The following is an 11,406-nucleotide window of genomic DNA, read 5'->3' on the forward strand; positions in this document are numbered from 1 at the left end:
CACGCTTTTACAGCGCGTTACAATGAGTATTTTCCGCTCTGGCCCGCAAGAGGTCGTCCTTTACGACTACTGTAGAAGGGTCAGGGCCGTCAGTGAGTGTAACTGATGTCTAAATGTGATTTGCTACTTAACTTGACATTTTTTCACGAAGAAGCTCACGTGGAACTTCTCTAATTAGAAAATGAAAAGATTAAGCCCCGCCCAAACGATCCTATATCTAACCTGTAGACTAAAATAGCAATTATTATTATTTTGTCATTATTGATAGATGCGTTTGAAGCCAGTCATGTTTCGCTGTGCAGCTGAACACAGTATATAGTATAGTGTATGCACTTTTTTATACTACACGTCTCTGTGAAAACGTTGTAAATTGAAGACTGAAGATTTTGATGGGGAAACTGACAGATTACTAAGAATAGGACTACATTTTCTGTCTGTTAAGGGTGTCTTTAATAGCATAACAGAATTAAAGAAATATCCAGAAATATCCACCCAGAACCATTTCAGTTATTTTACCTATGATGAGCAACCCGTAAGGATGGCCATTACTCTGAAGATAAGGGTTGGATCTGTTTAACTATGATCATGGTGAGACCTTTGTTAATTCATCTCATACTTTGTCCTTATCTTTAATTAACTTGTATGGACTTGCTTTTGCAACACATCAGCTTAACACATGATATTAATTATAGAAGAAAGAAGGCTTAAAGGTAGGGTTAATAGGGGCTTAACACCTGCACCTGATTGTGCCATCTCATTAGTGTCATACCAGGGATGCAATTTCTATAATAGTTCGAGGTTCTGGTGTCATAGCTGACACTTCCAGGGCCCTGGCGCCTCACCTCTGATCTCTGCAGACAGAAACTGTCTGTGGGCTCTGTAGTGGATAAATTGCCAGAGGAAATTCCATCACAGGTAAGTGACAGAGAATAAATGTAGAAGGGAACGTGCCACTTTTCACTGTTATTAAAAGAACCAACTTTGCAATCTGAAAAAAAAGTGAGATTTTCTTGATCCCCTGCACAACAATAGCAGTAATCAATAAAATACAATGGTGCTAGTTTTTACTTAACTCCTGACCTTGAACACAGCAGTTGACAGGAGATACATTTAGTTGTTTCTCTCTTGGGTTTTTAAATGCATCACATCTTCGACAGGCTGAATTTCCCTTATGGCGAGACTTTTTCTGCATGGATTACACGGTAATTAAAGCATATGCTATTGAGGAATCTCCAGATGCTGCAGAACCTCTTGAGATATCTTATTAAACAAACATTTCTCAATAGCTCAAGATACTCAAAACCCGTATGACAACTATGATGTCAAATATGATCTATATAATATGATAACAAAAGATTTATTTGGGCCTGCTCGATAACCATATTTTAAAAACTGACATCACACCACGAAGAAACCGCTTACCGTATATGTAGTTCTCTACAACGCCAGCAGAGGGCGACGTTGCTCCTTTCAAGGAAAAATAAACTGGAATGAATTCTGAAATTTACAAACTCAAATTCGAATACATGTGCAGGAAGAATTGCATTAAACTTATAATTACATTAAATATATTGTATCAAAATTATGTGTGTGATCAATAAGCCCTTGTTTCACCATTTAACCAACATCTCTAAACACACACAAGCTTTATGCTTCTTTGCCCTATTTGCCCCGAAATCTGACATTAAGCTGAGCCCCGTGTTCCCTGTATTCTCAGAAGCATTGTGTTCAGTGTGTAGACCAGTGCGTGTAATGTGCTGCATGCACAAAGGACTCTCGCTCTTGCTGCTGGAGTGGACATGAACAATACCTCGAGCCCCATGGGCCACATTACAGATTCGCATAAATGGACGACAGGAGGAGCGCAGGCAGCCTCAGACTAATGGAGAGGAAAACCACAGGGGCGAGTGAGCTGAAAGCTACATCCTGATGTCATCCGGTATTTGGGCAGAATGTCAGAACCTTGAAATGTTCGGAAATCTGTTTTTGAATGCCCAGAAATTAGACCTGTGTGTTCGTTTACCCATGACTAAGACAGAGGTGTCAACTTCTTTACAAACACAACAAACAACCCTCTAAAAGAAAATATAAACTCACATTTATTTCTCAGCATTTTGGTGAAACTTTATTGTTTCTGAACTCTTCCGGATTCAAAAATATTACAAGATGAATTTGAAAAAACAAGATGAGCCTTTTTACTGTTTATTTTAAGCAAATTTGATTTGAAATGAAATTCCAGTTGCCATTAGAAGAAGGAACACAGAGCACACGAGTGTTTTACAGTTACATATTATATTATATAAGTTTCTTTAATACTTGGTGGAATAAGAACCAACCCCAAGCATGATAATGTTTCCATAAGTTAGTGATTAATAAACAAAATGCAATATGTGATATAGAGAAGGTCCCAAAATATTTTCCATTCTTCGGGTGCTTCTACGGATGTTAAGTCTCCAGTGCTGCAGCTCATCCTCATAATGAAACATCATCATGCAATAATAATGTCAGCGTGGTATTCCATTAGGATACAGACCAGGGATTCCCCATATCCCTTGTTCTTTAGTGGCTGGATACGCACTGCCACACTTGTCCTAAATGTCCAGCACGTGGTCGAGATATGAGATGTAACAAATCGCGAGTCGCAAGATTTCAATCTTGGACAACTTTTTGTCTGGCGGGAGCGTTGGGAGCAGTTTCCTTAGTTCTGCAAAGGCCACATTGAAGGCTACAACACGGACCCGTTCCCTGGTGGCATGCGCAGATCGATATTTGGCTGTGGCGCGCCTCTTGCGCCTCTTCTCCTCCTTGGAACGCACTTTGGCCTCTCCATCGTGGGTTCCGACCGGCATGGACCCACACTGCGCACCGAGGGAGTCCAGAAGGGTGTCCGTGTGTCCCCAGGGGAGATCAGACTCCTGATGATCACCGCTGAGCATCATATCAAAACCTCTGTTAAAAATAGAATAAAAAAAAATACTACTACACTCTAAAAAGTGTATTTCAGCAGTAGTTGAAGTTATGTAAAGTTCAGAGTCAGTTTCATTAAGATTTCTGCTTTAGTGGAGCCAGTCTAAATTTGTGGAGTATATCAACTTGTTATTACGTGTTGTTCCCTCAGTACACATGTAACCTGCTATTCTCATTAGAGTCAACCTGCATCAATTAGGTTTCTCCTGACGCAGTGCATCTGATGTCATGACGTCTCCGCCTTCTCCAGAATTTTCTACTTGCGGTTGAGAACAACAATTTGAGAGGCACTTGGCTGCAGGCAGGACCTCGTGAACAATTTGGTCAATAAGGTAACGAAGATATTACTTTTTCCATAGTCCTTGAAGGTAAGTCAAATGTAGAACACATATTTTAATATATTAGATATAAAAATATTCCAACTGTATTGTTAAGTTTGTTAAGTGTTTAGTAAACTGACCTGACCAAACCGCTATCATTCAGCCCTGCTAACATTAGCGAAATGTCAGACCTGTTGGTAGTTTGTGCTTGGACATGTAGGTTAAGTTAGTAGTTTTCCGGCGGTACTCTCTTGTTTTAATATCGTAACGCTAGCTTAAAGTTGTGTATTCATGCAGTGTGTCGGTGTTGGCTTACTGTTAGTTATTCATTAGCATTAGCACATTATAGCGGCAAGCTGGGCCGCGGTTCTCTTCAGAATACGTTACTTCGGGCGCGCGCATTTATACACGAGTGGTTGTTCGCAGTATGCCTGTCGGCGCGAATAGTTCACGCGGTCACGGCCACGGGTGATGTAGGAGGTAAAGTTTAGCTGTGGTGGCTCCAGGAAGCATGCATTTACTGCCGCTTGCATTGCTTTCAATGTACATAACGTTAAGAAGGCGAGGAGAAAGGGTGCGTGCAGCGCTCGTACACGCACGGATCAGCCGTGTGAGAGGGAGATGGTGTGCGGCAGAAAATCAAAATTAGAAATCATAGAAGAAAGTATTACGCTATTGAACACAGAAAATACAGCCATCAGATTTCTTGTAGACCTAGCACACTTCTGGTCTGTGTCTGAATACATATATAAGTACATAGATGCAGATGAACACTGTAAACATGATGAAAGATCGACAGACTAACTCGAACATATCTTTAATCTTTAGGACTTTGGGTAGCGCTTCCTTTCCTTCCTGTCAACCTCTCCAGAGGGGTGTCTGCTGATGGCAGAAAGATTACATCACCTCTGGTTGGAACCCTGGACAGTGCCACAACCTTTGGCTTGGTGTCCAATGTGATGCCCCATCGCCACCTTCTGACCTAACTTCTTCTCAGCTCTGTGACTACTTCAAGAGGGGCATTCCTGTGTGGAGGCGTGCCAGGCAGCTCGTTTTACCTGTGAACTTGCGTACTTTCAGTTTATCAACAACAAAGGTATGCAAGTTCAAAATAGTAATGTCTCATTTAAACTTAATTCAGTTTTACACTGAACAGGAATCGGCTTTATATATAAAACAATTGCAAAAAAAAAAAAATGTACCTATGGGCATTTGGGTTTTGTTTTTAAACTTTTGTTTTGAACTTATCCCTTTAAAATCTAATTAGAGAGGGCTGGCTACATTTGATGAATACATTTTGTGTTTAAATGATTCGCTTTGTGTTGGGCAATGTGGCAAAAAGCTGAGATGAGATCTAGTCTCATATCACCATATTGATATATTGTAATATTGCCCAACTCTCCCTCTGTGTTTTCTCAAATTATTTATATACACCCAGTAAAGCGTGTCTCTTTGTTCCTCCAGTGCTATGCTTCATGTGGAGATGCAAGGACTGTGGGACAACATTAACAAAAAGATCTGAATTGCTCAAACACTACAAACTGATTCATAGGCATTACGGACGAGGCCACTCATATCCATGCACTTATTTAAATTGTGCATGTAGGTTCAAGACTTGGAACGCCCTACTGAGCCATCTATCAAGAAATCACCCTGCCCAACAAGCAGTCTCCAAAGCTGCGTCCACATTCACTTGCCATATTTGTGGCCATAATCAACTCTCCACAGAAAGAGAATATTTTCAACATATCTATCAGCATCTTAAAAATAAGGAGACTGTAACATGTGTGTTCCAAAACTGTGAATATAAAACCAATGTCTATGAGAACTTCAAAAGTCATAAATACAGAAAACACTCTGGTACAGTGAACACATTTAAGCCTGGAATAAGTTCTGTTGATGAATCTTTTGCCAGTGTTGCCAGTGATATTTCAGATGTGGAAATTATAGAGAGTGATGTAAATTTAAATTCTGCTTTTGACAATGGGTATTCTGAAAACTTAGAGAAGGATATTGAGCTTAAAATTGCTTCAGTGCTCCTTAAGTTGGAACACATCTTTCTTGTGTCTAATGCAGCTGTAGATGAGCTTTTGCAGGAGTTAAACTATTTGATTGGTTCTGTTTCTGTGGCGATTACCCAAAAGACTATTAGCCAAGTATTACAAGACAACGGATGCCAATTTGACCAGTCAGTTGTTGAAAAGCTAGCCAGTGTACTCTGTGAGACAAACCCTGTAAAAAAAGCAATTGGAGATAAAGGTCCACTTTCCAGTCCTTGGAGACGAAAAGCATACTATAAGAGCCACTTTAAAGTAGTGGAACCAGTGGAATATATACTTGACCGAAAAAATAACAAGTCATTCCAATATATTTCAATTTTAAAGTCTTTGCAGCATATTCTTGACTGCCAGACAATCTTGGATCAGGCTGTTAATTTGAATACTGTAGATAATCAGCCTCAAAAAACTTATGTGCACTACAAAACTATCTTCGATGGTGACTTCTTCCATGAAAATGGACTGTTGTCCAAGCAGGAAAGCATTTCATTGATATTATACATTGATGAATTCGAAATATGTAATCCCCTTGGTACATCACGGAGGAAGCATAAAATTTGTGGATTGTACTGGGTTTTGGGTAATTTGCCACCAGGCTGTAATTCTGCTTTAACCTCAATCTATTTGGCTGCTTTAATCAAAAGTAATGATCTGAAGTGCTATGGGTATGAGAAAGTGTTAAAACCTGTAATTAATGATCTTGTAATTTTGGAACAGAGTGGGATATTTCTGTCAAAGTTGGGCAGAACAGTAAAAGGCACTGTTCAGTGTGTTGTTGCCGACAACCTTGGTGCACACAGTATTGCTGGATTCTTTGAAAATTTCTCAGGGACATACGTATGTAGATTTTGCACTGCAGAAACATCAGAGTTCCAGACTATTGAAGTCAGAAGTGAAGTCTTTACTTTAAGAACAAAAGACATTCATGCAGATCATTTACGAATTATTGAGGAAAACAAATGGCCCAGTTATTATGGTGTGAAATCAAAGTGTATTTTGTCAAAGCACCTCTCACATTTTGATGTTACCACTGGGTTTCCACCTGATGTTGTACATGATCTTTTTGAGGGAATTGTTCCTTTTGAACTTGCGCTTTGCCTCAATTTGTTAATCAAAAAAAAGTATTTCACATTATGTACATTGAATGAAGCAATATCATCTTTCAACTTTAAGTGGGCTGACAAAACAAATCGACCTCATCCTGTGGCTCTCAGTTTTGCATCCAAAAAAAGTGTAGGAGGGAATGCACACGAGAACTGGAGTCTTATCAGATTTTTGCCTTTGTTCGTTGGGCAGAGTGTACCCTGTGAGGAGCCTGCTTGGCACATCTTAACAGACTTGAAGGACATTGTTGATCTTGTTGTCAGTCCTGTTCATACTGAGGACTCCATTGCATATCTTGGTTTTAAGATCTCCGAGCACAGAATCAAGTTTCAAGAGGTTTTCCCAGATGTTAATCTTAAACCAAAGCACCACTACTTGGAACATTATCCATACTTGATCCGTAAGTTTGGGCCACTGGTTGCACTATGGACTATGCGATTCGAAGCAAAGCATAGTTTTTTTAAAAGAGTTGCAAGGAACATCAGATGCTTCAAAAATGTACTTCTTTCCCTTTCACAGAGACATCAGTATCAGATTGCATATCATTTGCATGCAATTAGCTTTGCCAAACCCCCACTGGAAGTAACAGATGTTTCCACTGTTCACATTGATGTTCTTAACAAGGACATCTCAAATGCACTGAGACAGAAGTCTCCAGATATGGACAATGTGTGCTTGGCTAAAAGTGTAGCATATAATGGAATAATCTACAAGTGTGGGATGATCTTGATCCACGGCTCACTGGGAGGACTGCCAGAGTTTGGTGAAATCATCCAAATGGTGATACTGCAGGACAAACTAATCTTCATTCTGAAAAAGCTTAGCGGATGGTATATGGAACACTACAGAGCTTATGATCTCAAAACATCACCAAGCAAAGAAGTGGAACTTGTTGAGCCACAAGAACTGCATGATACCTACCCACTGGCAGACTACAATATTAGAGGGATGCGTCTTGTCACCTTGAAAAGATATGTCCATGTTTAAATGGTGAGGCCTCAAAATATGATAAAGTATTTTCTTAAGTGGGAAAACAAAACCCAGACCCATACGATACTAATGTGTTCTCAGAACATATTTATTTTATACTGCAAGCCAAAGTGGTGTGATGATGTCATTGGCAATTCATCAGTTATGTCATTTTTTTTAATGCAGGTCGCTGGATTCCAGTCAGTGAATGCTAATCCTATGCTCTCCCCCCTTCTGCTTCTCTTCTCTTTTTCTTCTTTCCTCTCCTTATTGTCTCCTATATTCTCCTCACCTCCTCTCCTTCTCTCTTCTCTTCAATGTCTCCCATATTCTCGCCATCTCTCTTCTCCTCCCTTCTCCTCTTCGGTTTGCCTTCTCTCCTCGCTGCCTCAGCTGATCTCCACCTCTCCTCTTCATTTTCTCCTCCCCTTTCCTCCTCTCTTTGCCTTCTCTCTTTTCCTCTAGTTTGACATTAAATTCTCCTAATTGGAAATGTCAGTGGTTTACATGTTGATCCTCACTAACTGTGCTTGTGCTTTGTTCTCAGACCACCATGGCTGGTTCAACACCTGCAAGACTGAAGGTGATTTTAGGAGAGAACAACATTGAAAAGCTGACTCTTCCAAATGGCATCCCAGAGTCACTTGAAGACCTTCTCAGCACGATAAAGACTACCTTTGGGTTAAAAGGTAACTTCAGACTGCAATACATGGACCAAGACTTTGGCAACGACTTCTTTAATCTGAATTCTACCACCGAACTTCGGAATTTGGGGACAATCAAAGTGATCCACCAGCAAACAAATCCACCTTTGATCAGTGCCGATCAGTCCACTTCATCTCTGTCTCTTTCATTTGAGTCTGATGACGGTATTTCGGTGGCATCAAATGACACAATTATCCTCTCATCCCCTGAATCTATGTCATCTCGAACACAACAGTGGCCAGAAGACTTTGCAATTCCCCAATTTTCATATGACACAGAGCTACAGCTAGAGAGGGGGAATACTGAGTACCGTGTGAGCCAAAAAATGTTGACTTTAAGCGCCCGAATGCTGTCTGATATCCTGAAAAGAGTTGCAGAAGAAATTTACCGTTACAAGGCCTATCCAGAGGATGCACATTTCTGCGCAGCTGCAGAGGCCCTTATCAAAAAGCACCCATGTTTGAAAGAACCTGGATCATTCAATGGCTGCTACGGTTGGAAACAACGACTGAAGTACAAAATGGCAAACTACAGGACCCAGCTCAAATTACAGGGGTGTCCAGAGCTGTGTGTAAACTCACTGAAATCTAAAGCTACTACAGATGCTTTCCCTGCTAAAAAAGTGAAGAAGCCAAAACGTTCTGAAGCTAACTTTTATCCATCCTTTCCTACTGGTGAGACTCTGGACAGCATGGAAAAAGTGAGACTAGAACTTCTGACAGAGATCGGGATAAGGGACAATGAAAGGGTCATCGCAGACAAAATGGCTAACACGTTTGCCTACAGACGACATGAGGTGGTAAACCAAGAACCAAGCATTCAGGAACTGAAGGACAGATGGCCTGCACTCTTCACACAGAAAGAGGTAAGAATGGAACTGAAGTGATCGAAGTCTGTATGCTTCGGGATTTATTGCAGTTAACTTTCATGAATCGGTCATAACTTGATTTGGTTGAGATTTTATAACACTGAACTTAATGAAAGAATTTACATTTTGAATTCCCATATATGTTATACTTTTTGGGATATAGACATTTTGGCATACAATCAGTTTCAGCATTTTGTTCCATAATACAATATCTACTGTCATTTGTGTTTTGTTTTTAGATAAATACAGAGTTCCAGAGGCTCATGGCTGTTCCTCTTGAGTGGAAGTTCATGGCTCAGTTAGACATGCACTCAAGTCAGCTGATCAAAGTCATACGTGCCAAAGGAGGAGCAACACGCCAAAAGATTGCGAACATCTTGGACACATTGGACCAGGTAAATCTGTACCATCAAACAAGATGCTTCGTAACTAAGAGGGCTGTCAAAATATATCTGAATCCAAAAAAATATATATATATTTAACTGAATCTTTCATAAAGACAATATGGGCAGGCCAATGCTAATCATGGCTTTCATATGCATGAATGTTTTTAGCGACTCCACTGAACTCATCCCCTTTTCTTTCTGTAATGAATCTCTGGGCTTGTGAATTACTGTTTTTAAATAAAGTACTTGTAAGTTAAGCAATAAGAGTAAGGATGTCTGTCTTATGAAATTTAGAGTTTAAAATTACTCAACATTTGTTGTTCTAGACTGTGGACATTAATCATCGGAGGGAATGTGTGCTGAAAGCCCTCACCATCTTCCTGGGAGAAGATGCAGATGGCCTGATCAAGGAATACCTTGTAAGTTTCAACAGTTTGTCAGCACATCTTGTCAAAGGGACACAAAAAAGTTAACTGTTAGAACAAACATAACACGTGAACCCTAGTTGGATTGCTGACATGTATTTATTATCATGACCATATTGGACATTATGTAATTCCCAGCAACAACACATTACATATCGGATTGACTTTGTTTTAAGTAAGACGGGCTTACTTGATTATTTAAGTTCAAAGGAATAGTTTGACATGTTGGGAAATCTTATCTTTCTTGCTTACAATTTGATTAGAGTCAGATTGATACACCTCTCTCTGCTGTTTCTGGTGTGTGATGACACCCAGCCAAGAAATAGCCCAGCACATAACACATATTGGTACATCACCCAAACACTTAATCACAGTAAGAAGTGAGGCTAATGATGATTTGTGTTTGTGTCTTGTACCCCTCTGTAGGACTGTGGAGCAGATGATGTTCAGAGGGACCTGGAGGAGGTCACCATGGCAGTGTATGTGATTCGGAAGGAGGGGGAGGGACTGCAGGAGCCACCTGAAGACATTGGCATTGTCATTGAGGGTGTGGAAGTGTTGCATGAACTAACTTCAGTTGCCTCAGCTTGTGCCCTGCTTCTAGGTTTGATCTATGCACTCAACTTAGCTTATCCAAAACCCTTTCGCTTCACTTTTGAAGTGCTCCAAAAAATCTTCATGCAGCTTGATCAGCACAAGATGTCCCCCAAAGTCCAAAATCTGTATATCAAACTTCAAAGCTCCCAGTAATGGCACAGAACAATGACCAACAAATGGCCTTGTGCCATAATGCGAAGGAACAACTGTGTTTGGACATATAGCATGTAAAATATGTAGTCTCTTTTGGATGTTGGGCCTATTTTATGCTCCAAGAGACCTCAAACCCCAATTTAATGTGCTTTTATGGTATTTTTATTTATTTTTTAATTTTTTTTCAGACATATTTGCCTTCGTTTCAAGGGAAAGGTTGCATTTCAGGTTTGATGTGCTCAGTTATACAACAAACTGTTGTGACATTCTAAAACTCTAGAGGAGTGTTTATATTTTTTCATCCCCATTGGTCAGCTACACTGTTCAGATATTTATTCATTGGCTATAGCTGAAGAGAAGTTTCTGTATACTCTTGGGGCACTTTTTCATAGTTGACACTGTATGTGTTAAGATTGATATTTGTGTAATACTGTGTTGCACTTTACACTTTGTTGACAACTTTGTGGTCCTACTAAGCATTACTTGCATTTTGTGCATATGTGTTTCAAAAAGGACAAATGTGTAATGTATTTGACCAAAAGCTGTGTTGGTTGCCATAAAGGTAATACTTTATTACATTTATACAATAAAGCATTTAAAAAAAAAAAAACATTGGATTTTGAATTTTTGAAAAATATTTTCAGGCAACTTAAAATTTTGATTTAAGCTTTATTATACAAACTAAAATTTCATTTTAGAGTCACTACAAAAAGTAATTTACACTAAACCACATTATTAGGTTAGCAAAGAGCAATATTTTACTTTTGGGTTATGCAAATTATTGGGTTGGAAAAACTGAAAACTTTAAGTTGAAATGTCTTAATTTTAAGTTGGATTAATGCAAAATGTTTATTT

General features: G+C 39.5%; 2 protein-coding genes across 5 annotated transcripts; one reads left to right on the top strand and one right to left on the bottom strand.

Moving 5' to 3' along the window:
- Positions 1-2,172: 2,172 nt before the first annotated feature.
- LOC146556698 (helix-loop-helix protein 1-like) lies at positions 2,173-3,656 on the bottom strand. The gene is made up of 2 exons (XM_085249820.1): positions 3,604-3,656; positions 2,173-2,949 (listed from the first exon to the last, which is right to left on the bottom strand). The coding sequence occupies exon 2, from the start codon at positions 2,937-2,939 to the stop codon at positions 2,592-2,594; it is 348 nt and encodes a 115-aa protein (XP_085105946.1). The 5' UTR covers positions 2,940-2,949; positions 3,604-3,656; the 3' UTR covers positions 2,173-2,591.
- On the top strand, positions 2,987-11,406 carry LOC146556699 (uncharacterized). Of its 4 annotated transcripts, none has more exons than XM_085249818.1 (5): positions 3,023-4,383; positions 7,965-8,987; positions 9,230-9,385; positions 9,703-9,795; positions 10,228-11,406. In XM_085249818.1, the coding sequence occupies exons 2-5, from the start codon at positions 7,971-7,973 to the stop codon at positions 10,549-10,551; spliced, it is 1,590 nt and encodes a 529-aa protein (XP_085105944.1). In that variant the 5' UTR covers positions 3,023-4,383; positions 7,965-7,970; the 3' UTR covers positions 10,552-11,406. The 4 variants fall into 4 exon arrangements, 3 of the variants coding, with proteins under 3 accessions (XP_085105944.1, XP_085105943.1, XP_085105945.1); XM_085249817.1 differs by lacking the exon at positions 3,023-4,383 and adding an exon at positions 6,716-7,438; XR_014888989.1 differs by lacking the exons at positions 9,230-9,385; positions 9,703-9,795; positions 10,228-11,406 and adding exons at positions 4,752-6,848; positions 6,968-7,438 and having other exon boundaries at positions 2,987-4,383; positions 7,965-8,089.

This window comes from Mchenga conophoros, linkage group LG16, assembly GCF_057382185.1.
Source record: "Mchenga conophoros isolate Kocher_MC1m ecotype Shallow Benthic linkage group LG16, M_conophoros_male_GT1.1, whole genome shotgun sequence".
NCBI lineage: Eukaryota > Metazoa > Chordata > Actinopteri > Cichliformes > Cichlidae > Mchenga > Mchenga conophoros.

Excerpts from the sequence above, each read along its gene's own strand:
- LOC146556698 (XM_085249820.1), bottom strand. The coding sequence starts at position 2,939 with ATGATGCTCAGCGGTGATCATCAGGAGTCTGATCTCCCCTGGGGACAC.
- LOC146556699 (XM_085249817.1), top strand. Across the intron at positions 8,988-9,229 it reads CACTCTTCACACAGAAAGAG|ATAAATACAGAGTTCCAGAG; the intron begins GTAAGAATGGAA and ends TTTTGTTTTTAG. Across the intron at positions 9,796-10,227 it reads GCCTGATCAAGGAATACCTT|GACTGTGGAGCAGATGATGT; the intron begins GTAAGTTTCAAC and ends ACCCCTCTGTAG.